This window comes from Spermophilus citellus (genome assembly GCF_964194105.1).
Source record: "Spermophilus citellus genome assembly, chromosome: 17".
Lineage (NCBI taxonomy): Eukaryota > Metazoa > Chordata > Mammalia > Rodentia > Sciuridae > Spermophilus > Spermophilus citellus.
The window spans coordinates 53174712-53185819 of record NC_138199.1 but is presented as its reverse complement, the minus strand read 5'-3'; the positions used below and the strand labels follow the sequence as shown (position 1 = coordinate 53185819).

Genomic DNA, 11108 nt, shown 5'->3' with positions numbered 1-11108 from the left:
TCCCCAACCCTCCCACTCCACTTCATCCATTTGCCCACCCAATAGATATTACGGAACTTCCACCAGTGTTTAAGTGCTGGGGATTGGACAGGGAAGAAAACCAAAAAGCCTGCAGTCATGGAGCCTAGGTGCCAATGTGGGAGGCCGGGGTAGATGCTGCACAGGATAAATAAGAAAAACAAAGTATGTTATGTAGTGATCAGTGCAGAGGAAATAAAGCTGAGAAGAGGTAGGAAGTAGGGGGTTACATTCAGGTAGGGCCACTAGGGAAAGCCTCACTCACTAAAAGGCAGCTTTCCTGTGAAGATGTTTTTTGCTGCAGTAGGTAGCAAACCCAAGGCCTTCTGCTAACAAGTGTTCTACCACTGAGCTCCATCTCCAGTCCTTATTAATTTTTATTTTTTGTTGGGGTGGGGGTTACCAGGGATTGAACCTGAGGCACTCCACCACTGAGCCACTCCCCAGCCCTATTTTGTATTTTATTTAGAGACAGGGTCTCACTGAGTTGTTTAGCACCTTGCTGTTGCTGAGGCTGGCTTTGAACTCAAGATCCTCCTGCCTCAGCCTCCCCAGCTGCTGAGATTATAGACCTGCACCACCATGCCTGGCTCTTTTTATTCTATTTTAAGAGAAGATCTTGGCCTGGTTGCCCATGCCTGCAATCCCAGCAACTCAGTAGGCAGAGGCAGGAGAATCACAAGTTCATGGCCAGCCTGAGCAATTTAACAAAACCTTATTTCAAAAGTAAAAAAACATAAAAAGGGCTGGGGATGTGACTCAGTGGTAGGGTGTTCCTGGGATCAGTCCCTCCCTTGGGGGAAAAAAAATTGACAGGGTCTCACTAAGATGTTGAGGCTGGCCTTGAATTTGGGATCCTCCTGCCTCACTCTCCTAAATAGCTGGGATTACAGGCATGCATCATGGTGTCCGGCTCGGTATAGACTTTAAAATATTGAAGGGGTGTGGGAGAAGAAAATACACTTATGTCTCGCTATGGCATGGTATTAACTTGATAAGTACAAACATGTGCGTGCTGCATTATGTGTGCCCCTTTGTGACTAATGAAGGAAGTGTCTTCACATCCCAGCAGACCAGGGTGAAGTGTCTGGAACAGACTGGAGCAGGGCAGGAAGGGCTGTATTCATCTTCAAGCAGGGCCAAGAGGGGCCAGTGCTCTGGGCATTGTCAGCGACACCTCTCCCAGCCCAGACAGCACTATCTGAGAAGGAGGATGGGCCCTGGAGATTATAGTGTCTCCTATGTCTGGCCCTGTGACTTGGGGGGCCAGGGAACAGTGCAGGATGACCATGGGCTCTCTACCCCCCCCCCAGTGCACACCTCAGCCCCTTTCTACTCCCTTTGCACTCCTGCCAGACAGGAGTTGGGTTTTTTCCCAGGCTGGGCCAATGGCCTGACCCAGCAGGGCCACAGGGATGGGGCAGGGACCATCCTGGACAGTCAGGAGAGATGAGGCGTGACCCTGAACCCCTGTGGTTGAGGACAGGGCATGGGCAGCAACTTTGCTGAGGACAGATGGAGAATGGGGAGGGAGAGGTCAGCAGTGCCCCCTCCACACATCCTGTTTTCAGAATGTGAGACCCTATCACGTGCTCTTCCCTTTGGCCTTCATCCAGGGCAGCACCCCCCACCCAGGACCACTCCCAAGGCACCCCTGCAGGAGGGTGGGAGGTTCCCCCGGCACACCCACGCAGGGCTTCACCTACGTTTTTCCAGGCTGGGCTGGGCCCCTGAGCCAGTGGGGGTGAAGGGCACATTTCCCACCCCTTCCTGAAAGCAGACCAGGGGGTCCCTATCAGCAAATGGAAAACCATGCAGGTCCCTGTGGCTGACTGAAAGAGGAAATGTCACGTGGCAGGCTCTGGGACATCACCTGGGAATCCCAGCCAGGTCAGAGGAAAGACACACAGGCTTAAGAACCAGTCAGGCAGAGTGTGAGGCCAGGATCTGCTGTGGCATGACTGGTGGCATGACTGCAGGCAAGTAGCTTAGACCCTCTGAGTCTCAGTTTCCCTGGCTGTAAAGAGTGCCCTCCTGCCAGGGTTGGTAGGAGGACTGAATGAGCAAATGGGTGTGTCCAGGCTCCAGGCCCTGTCCAGCAAGTGAGCGGGGGCAGTGTGCTAGCTGGGCAGACTCCTAGGACTCCCTAGCTGCTCAGGCTCCCATCAGTCATCCTAACTCCCCTCCCCAATGAGACAGCCTCTCCTGCCACCTACAAGAGTAGGAGACCATTGATTCAGAGCCTCCTGATGGATGAAAAAGGCTTATAATATAACATGGTCAACATAATAAATCTGGAAATTACAGAAAAGCAGAAAAGAAGCCAAAGCCTTTGTTTAACTACCAAAGCCAGTCACTCTGGATACCTTGATGTTGTTCCACATGACATTTCCAAGCACAGGGCTTTTGGTTTTCTGTAACATGGCTGAGACCTGAGCATTAAGATGGTGAGCCAGACCAAACTTGGGGGTCAGCTGGCCCAGCTTCCTTGGATGGAGATCCTGGCCCAGAAGAGTGGAATGACTTATCCAGGTCAAGAAGTGGCAGAGCTGGAACCAGAAACCATTAGATGTATGTTGCCTCCTAAACACCAGTAAGAACTTCCTCCTGGCATCAAAGACCACCTTCAAAAGGAACATTTATAGCAGATCTAGGCTTCCAGTTGGGGGCATCTGTTGAGGAAGAGCTTCCATGAACCCCTTGGCTCCTTCAATAAAAGATGTGGCTCTGACTAACCCTATGCCTTTCTGCAGATGGAGACCCAGCTAGGGGATGAGGGAGAGGTGGAAAGGGAGGGTTGGCAGAGCCCAGCAAGGGGTGTGGCCTTGGATCTGTTCCCAGGGTGGAGCCAGCCATCAGGGTCACCCTGTCCCTTTAAGAGAAGGGGGAGAGCTAGCCCCTCTCAGCCATCCTGTCCTGTCATCCATCCCAGCCAAATCCGAAAGGGAAAATGAAAGAGGGACCAGAAGGAACAGGTCCCAGCTGTCTCCCAAGGTCCTGCTCTTGGCTGTAACACCTCAACCCCAACCCCTGGTGAGTGGGTCAGCTGTGGGTCTGGGGGCACCAAGGGGCTGTGGGGGACCCTTAGGACTGTGTGTCAGGGAGGTTCTCTGGAGATTCTGTAGGATGGATGCCTGGCAGGAGGCGGGAGGAGGCTGGGCCGCATTCCCACCACCGTGCTAGGAGTGGGCAGCAACACCCAAAACAGGAATCCTGAAGAGTCGCAGGAGTGGCGGCTGCTTTTGTATTAGCCCCTTGATCCCACCAGGTGTTCCCAGAACAAGAGGAATGGTGGGCAGGGAAAGAAGAAGGTCTCAGTGGCTCTGCCCGCTGTTCCCCAACACTCCCAGAAGTCCCAAATGGGGCCTGGCATCCTGGACTCCAGGCATGGCCCTTGCGGATGGCCAGCATTGGTGCATACATGGCCACTGGGCCTCAGCTTCCATAAGTGCAAATCAAGGGCTGGCCCTGGCCATCTACAGACTCCCTTCCCCAAAGTCTGAAATCTGGAGGAGTATAAGGGCCAGCCGAGCAGGCCAAGCAGGCCCTGACTAAACTCCAGGGATGCTGCTTCCCAGCTCAGAAAGAAGAGAACTTAGGGAATCACCTCCTCCATTTAGACCCCTTCATCCTGGGCTCCGCTGTTAACTCATTCACTCCCACAAAACCCTGCTGCACCAGGCTTCTCTGACCCCTGGTGCACTCTGAAGTTAGAGAAAACTGACTCCCACCCCATGGGCGTGGGAGGGGCTGGGGTCCCCATCAGTCCCTGCCTCTTACAACCCTCTGCATCCCCAGCACCATGGGAGAGTGGGCGTTCCTAGGCTCACTGCTGGACGCGGTGCAACTACAATCGCCTCTGGTGGGTCGCCTCTGGTTGGTGGTCATGCTGATCTTCCGCATCCTGGTGCTGGCCACCGTGGGCGGCGCGGTGTTCGAGGACGAGCAAGAGGAGTTTGTGTGCAACACATTGCAGCCGGGTTGTCGCCAGATCTGCTACGACCGCGCCTTCCCAGTCTCCCACTACCGCTTCTGGCTCTTCCACATCCTGCTGCTCTCCGCGCCGCCGGTGCTGTTCGTCATTTACTCCATGCACCAGGCCAGCAAGGAGGCGGGCGGCGCGGAGGGTGCAGCGCCGTGTGCGCGCGGGCGCCCGGAGGGCTCTTGCGCACCCTGCGCCCTGCGCGCTCGCCGCGCGCGCCGCTGCTACCTGCTGAGCGTGGCGCTGCGCCTCCTGGCCGAGCTGGCCTTCCTGGGCGGCCAGGCGCTGCTCTACGGCTTCCGTGTGGCCCCGCACTTCGCGTGCGCCGGCCCGCCCTGCCCGCACACCGTCGATTGCTTCGTGAGCCGGCCCACCGAGAAGACGGTCTTCGTGGTCTTCTACTTCGCCGTGGGGCTGCTCTCGGCACTGCTCAGCGTGGCCGAGCTGGGCCATCTGCTCTGGAAGGGCCGCCCGCGCTCCGGAGAGCGCGACAACCGCTGCAACCGTGCGCACGAGGAGGCGCGGAAGCTGCTCCCGCCGCCGCCGCCGCCGCCGCCGCCCGCCCTGCCATCGCAGCGCCCCGACCCAGATCCCTACGCCCCACCCGCCTATGCGCACCCGGCACCGGCCGGTGACAGCGAAAGCGAGGGCGGAAGCGGCCGCAGCAAGGCGTCACTAGCCACTGTCCGTCAGGACCTGACCATCTAGCGGCGGTCCCTGCCCTGTGTGGACGGTGAGATCCTAGGCCGAACCCCACCACCCGGGTCCCTGCCGTAGAAGCAAGAGACTTCCGAAAGGACTGTCGCGGGACCCTGCCTGAGCACGGTGGACTGGCCCGGGGAGGCATAGCACTTAAGGAGTGAGCGCAGGTGCCACTGGCAGCAGCCATTCTGGGGTCGCAGAGAATGAACTAAGGCGGGTCCTTGATGCTCTGATCCTGGTCGGAAGGGAGGAGGCCAAGGGGACTGAGAAGTGGACGGGAGGAAGGCAGCTAGTGACCTGGTTGTAGTAGGGACAGAACCAACTGTGATACCAGCATTCCCAGGCGCTCTCCTTGTTCAGAGAGGGGTGACTTCCATGTGGGTTCTTGGTGAGTGTTCGCAAATGAACACATGAATATGCTGTGAGATTTGTGTGCACACGCAAAACCTGTGTGAGCTGTGTGCACCGGGAGCCTGTGAACACCCTGTATGCATGCAGGTGCACACACCTGTACACACACACCCCTCCCAAATGTATTGTGAATACAGGTGCACATAGACACATGGACCTCTTGGTGAGCAATGCGTGGTGTGTGCTTGTGCACACAGACACATATATGTCCTACATGAACTGTTGCACACGTGTAATGTACATCCTGCGGGAGCTGGGTGTGTGAGATCACTTACATGCGCTGCAAGGATAGCCAGAGTCCAATGCCAGCAGCAGCCACAGTGACTGTCTCCCCACTCCCCTAACCCAGCCCACCTGAGGGCTTCCCAGGAAGGTGTCCCCTCCTAAGAGGACACATGGGAAGTTGGGGGGAGGAGTCACCCTTCACAGGGGCAGATCTCTTGTGAACACATCCCACTCTCCACCCAATGGCTGGGGCAGGGTGACTGGGCCCTTGCATGGAGGTAGAGTGGGGTAGGATGGGCCAGAGGGTAGGACAGACTAGTGTTTGCCTGTTTTTGTTCTGTTTTGTTTTTAGTACTAAACCCAGGACCACTGGGCTGCAGCCCCAGCCCTTCCTTAATTTTTTTTTTTTTTTTTTTTGAGACAGGGTCTCAGTTGCCCAGGCTGGCCTTGAACTTGTGATCCTCCTGCTCAGACTCTGTGCCCAGCCTAGTGTCATTGTTTCATTTTCCATTTTCACCCTTCTTGTTCTCGGTTCTACCCTGGGGAGAAACTGCCCCTGAGACAGGCTCCTGCCTGGTTCCCCTCAGCTCTCCCCTGCACCCACACCCTGGCATTCAAAGGACTGTCCCCTCAGCTGCCTCACACCTGCCTGTCTCTCCCCTACCCCCATCTGTCTTCCTCCTTCACCACCCCAGTGAAGACACTATTGATAACCAAGAGACAAATCCAGGGGCCACCATCTCACCGCACCTCAGGGACTCGCTCTGACCCTGCTTGCTTACCTGGCTCTGCCGTTGACCACCATGTCCCCGCTCTGCTTCATTTCCCAGGTCTCTGGAGTGCCCGCTGCTCTTTCCCTCAGTTTCCCTCCTGTGTGCCACACAGCAGCCTGAGGGACTGTCTACATTTCTCCCTGCTGAAACCCTTGCCCTGGGGGTAAGCCGGCCCCCCCATGAGCCTTCTGAAACGCTGCCCAGCCAGGCCCCACTTGAAGGCCTCTGGCCCTGTGGCCTTCCTGTGGTTTCTGTGCTCGAAACCATACCAAGTCTGTGCCTAGCCCGCTTTTGTCAAGAGTTTGGATGTGACGACCTTTGCCAGAAGCAGCCTCCCTCTGCAGCCCTGTCCTCCCCTCGCTAATGCCTGCCTGCCACCTTCAAGAAAGGGGTCTTCCTGAAGGAAGAAGCAGGTACCCTAAGTCCTGTGCTTCCCCGGGAAGAGCACTTCCCCTGCGGATGGCTTTGCTGTCTCTCCATTCTGTGATACACAGCCTCGTACATACAGAGGGCTTAATAAAGTGTGTTCAATGAAGCCAGACACAGCAGTGCACACCTGTGACCCCAGCTACTACGAGGCTGAGGCAGGAGGATCCCAAGTGCAAGGCCAGCCTCAGCAACGCAGTGAGGCCCTAAGCAACTTACTAAGTCCTGGTCTCAAAAAACAAAGAGGGCTGGGGGTCTAACTCATGGTAAAGTGCCCCTGGGTTCAATCTCCAGTACTGACCCCCACACCCCAAAAAAGAATGAAAGTTTGAGGCCAGCCTGGGCAACTAAGGGAGACCTTGTATCAAAATAAACTAAAAAGGGCTGAAGCTCAGTGGTAGAGTGCCTCTGGGGTTCAATCTGGAAGAAAAAAGTGTTAGATGAGAAGCTGAACAGGTCTCCAGACCGCTGACATCTCCACGCCTGAGTACATACTCAGCCTCCCAGGGCACACCTCCATCTCTCTAATGAGAGTCAGTTCTGGGTCTGCAGCCTGGTCCCCTGTACACCAATGCTTATGTGGATGTCCAGCTGTTTTCTAGATCAAGTCATTCAAAAAATATTTGTTGAGTATATACTATGTGTCAGGCAATGATCAAGATCAGCATCATTTGGGGCTGGGGCTGTAGCTCAGTGGTAAAGTGCTTGCCTCACATGTGTGAGGCACTGGGTTCAATCCTCAGCACCATATATAAATAAAGACACTGTGTGTTCATCTACAATTAAATAAACATTAAAAAATAGATCAGCATCATTTGATGAAATGGTATGTGAGGAGTCAGGTGCAGTGATATGCACCTATAATCCCAAGGACTCTAGAAGCTGACGCAAGAGGATCACAAGTTCAAGGCCAGCCTGGACAACTTATGTAGAACTTGTGTCAAAATAAAATTTAAAAGGGTTGGGGATATAGCTCAGTTGGTAAGAGTGCTTGCCTAGTATCCATAAGACCCTGGGTTCAGTCCCCAGCACCACCAAAAAAAAAGAAGAAGAAAATTTAAAAAAAGATTAGGGCCAGGCGTGGTGGCGCTTTCCTGCAATCTTAGCAGCTTGGGAGGTTGAGGCAGGAGGATCACAAGTTCAAAGCCAGCCTCATCAACTTAGCAAGGACCTAAGCAACTTAGTGAGACCCTGTCTCAAATTTTTAAAAAATAGAATAAAACAGGGCTGGGAATGTGGCTCAGTGGTTAAGCGCCTTAGTGGTTAGCCCAGGGCTCAATCCCTGGTACCATAAATAATTAAATTAAAATAAAATAAGTGTTGGTGCAGTAGCTCAGAGGTAGAGTGCTCCTGGGGTTGATCTCCAGTGTGGCTGAAAAAAAAAATTGCATGTGAACTACTTATATATTTTCAAGTTTTCCATTAGCCATGTTAAAAAACAAAAAGGAAACAGGTGGAGTTAGTTTTAGGACATGATTTTCTTTAATCCATTATATCCAGAATAGTGTCATTTCAACCCCTTGTCAATATTAAAAAGATATTTTACATTTTTTTACATGAAATCTTCCAAAGCTGGTGTGAACTTTCTACTTAGAGCACATCTCAGATTGGACCAGCACATCTCTAAGGCAAGTGTTGGTGGCTGCTGTATGGTGTGGTGCATATGTTGGGGTCCACCATATGCACTCAGGAAGCTTATGTTCTAGAGGGGAAGGCAACAGTAAATGGGTATAGGATACATGTCAGTTGGTTGTCAGAAGAAGGGGAGAGTGACACCCCTAGGAGGTGACACTTCAGAATTTTGTAGCAAAGGGTAGCCATGAAACTGTTTCCGAGAAGAGCATTCAGGTGGCAGGAATGGCAGGTGCAAAGGCCCAGAGGCAAAATGGAAAGAGGCTGGTGTGGCTGGAGTGTGGCTGAAGTGGAGTGAGCCACAGGGCAAGAGCGCCCCAACAGCAACCCCAACTTCCTCAGTTGCTCGGCAACCTTACTAGCTCGGCCAGCCCCACCCCCTGTGTCCCACAAGTCAGGAGTCACCTGGTCCCACTGCTTAACCCCCTTAGCCTCTTCTTCCTGTGTCTGCCTTTCACTACCCCTCAGAGGCCCCCGGGATCACTGGTGGACCTGGAGAACCCCCACAGCCTCTGTTCCCACCACTTAAGTCCAACCCAAACACAATCATTCCTGGACCCTCAGGATTCCATCCAGCTCCTAAACTGGCCTTGGCCTGAGTCCATCCCAGCCTCCATGCCTCACCTCTCCGTGGCCTCACCTCTCCCGCTGCTATGATCCCAATTGGAAATGGTGGGCTGGGGTCGTGGCTCAGTGGTAGAGCACTAGCATGCGTGAGGCACTGGATTTGATCCCCAGCACCACATAAAAATAACCTAAATAAACAAAATAAAGGGATTGTGTCCATCTACAATGAAAAATATTTTTTTAAAAATTGGAAATGGCTAAAACGTCAGAGCTGCTGACAATTTCTGATCATGCAACTCTCCTTGCCACTCTGTACTTTGCCTCGCTCTTCCCCTAAGGGCTGAGAGGGGCCACCTCTTCCAGGAAGGCTCTGGGTCGATACCTCTGCCTGGTGTTGTGGTCACCAGGGTCTGTGACCTCTGGGTCTGTCTCCCTGTGGAGGTCCCACTGGGGATTTACATAGTGAAAACCTCTGAATTACCTGAGCCCAGTACCTGACTCTGTTTTACACATGAAACATTAAGGATATTCCTTGTTTGTTTGCAAGGGTATTTTATACACAGAATATAGCAGTTTTTATTTCAACATTCATCCAGCTCTTTTTATTTTTCCTGTGCTTCTTATCCAGAATGGCTTCTAACCTTACTTTTCTCCGCCGCCCCCCCCCCATATTACTGGGGATTGAGCCTGGGGGGGTCTTTAACCACCAAGCCATATCTCAGCAATTTTTACTTTTTACTTTGAGACAGGGTCTTGCTAGGTTGCCTAGAGCCTCAATAAGTTGCTGAGGCTGGCCTTGAACTTGCCATCCTTCTGCCTCAGTCTCCTGAGTTGTTCGGATTACAGGTGTGCACCATGGCCCAGCCAACCTTACTCCTTTTAAATCCGAGTGTCCTCGTTCAAAATAGGCACATGCCAGTGTTCACTGGTACATGCCTGTAATTCCAGCAATTTGGGAGCCTGAGCAAGAGGATTGCAAATTTGAAGCCAGTCTCAGCAATTTAATGAGACTCTGTCTCAAAAAAAGAGGCACAGGTCTAGGGGTGCCTGCAACTCAGTGGCAGAGCAGTTGCCTAGCACGTGCAAGGCCCTGTAAAAACAGAAGCACGAGTCATCACATTGAAATACATAGCACCCCTTTCCTCCTTTATACTGCAGTTGTTATGGAATATTGATCTTGAAAGCATTGATCTTGAAAGTACAGGTATGTGGGGCTGGGATGTGGCTCAAGCAGTAGCGCGCTTGCCTGGCATGCGTGCGGCCCGGATTGGATCCTCAGCACCACATACAAAGATGTTGTGTCCGCTGAAAACTAAAAAGTAAATATTAAAAAAGCATAAAAAAGAAAGTACAGGTATGTTTTTATTAAATTTTATTTGTTTCATAAAGTGTTAGAAAACATTTACTAGAGGAAAACCTGTTTTTCCCAAGGCTCCTGCAGTAAACAGTGACTTCAGTGAGGAGCTGCTGCCACCTAGTGGCAGAAGTAGAAATTGCTGGGGGACTCCTTTTGATTGTCTTTGCAAAGGACCAGACAACCTCCTCCCACCATCACCACCACCCTTGCTTCCTGTATGAGGTTTCTTCTAATGCAGTTCCAGGGATCCAGTAAAGAGTCCTACAACAAGAATTGGGAGCCCTGAGTACTGATACCCAACCTGCTACTAACTCGCTGTTGAGCCTGGAGCAGGGACACTGCCTTCTCTGGGTTGAAGGATGGGCAAAATTGGTTCTGAAGGCCCTTGGGGTCTGCCACACACATATGGATGAGTAACATCCAGGCTCTCCTGCAAACTCTCCTCTGTGCCTGCTGCCCACAAATGGGCTTCAGGTAGATAGGGGAGGACTGGACAGTCCTTCCTGAAGGCAAAGGGATGGGTGGGCTGACTGCCTGAACTTTTACCCCAATCTCATGTTCTTATAGGTTGATATAAGGTCTGACCCCCACCCCTATGCCACCTGCCACCCCTGCCATAAAGATCAAGTCTGTGGTCACTTCCAAAATAGATCTCCTCTGAGATCCAAGCTCAGCCTCAGGTTCTCCATGGACCAGGGACTGGCTTTCTCCCTCGGATTGGAGATTCCTGAGGGCTAGGGAAGTCTTTCCTCCTCTCCCCTCCCCACTCCCAGCCTGGGGCTCCCTGACTGCAGGCAGCATAAGATCAGGCCTGTCTCCTCCATCAGAGTCTCCAAAGAACCTCACCCTGTTGGAAGGACAGCTTTGAGCAGCACACAGGCCTAACCCTTGTGCCCGCCCCACACGTGCCTGTGCCTGACAGCAGGGGCCTAAAGCCTGTCAGGAAGCCCCCCTCCCAAGCCCCCTACCTGGACACCAAGGGAAGGGAGTGGAGGCAGCGAAGCCGAGGCAGGTG

At 53.0% G+C, this 11108-nt stretch overlaps 1 protein-coding gene across 2 annotated transcripts; it reads left to right on the top strand.

Moving 5' to 3' along the window:
- The first annotated feature begins 2281 nt into the window (after positions 1-2281).
- On the top strand, positions 2282-6757 carry GJD3 (gap junction protein delta 3). Of its 2 annotated transcripts, none has more exons than XR_014019506.1 (2): positions 2282-5090; positions 6169-6757. XR_014019506.1 is itself a non-coding variant. In XM_081272568.1 (2 exons), the coding sequence occupies exon 2, from the start codon at positions 3821-3823 to the stop codon at positions 4706-4708; it is 888 nt and encodes a 295-aa protein (XP_081128694.1). In that variant the 5' UTR covers positions 2282-3051; positions 3817-3820; the 3' UTR covers positions 4709-5527. The 2 variants fall into 2 exon arrangements, 1 of the variants encoding a protein (XP_081128694.1); XM_081272568.1 differs by lacking the exon at positions 6169-6757 and having other exon boundaries at positions 2282-3051; positions 3817-5527.
- Positions 6758-11108: the final 4351 nt, after the last annotated feature.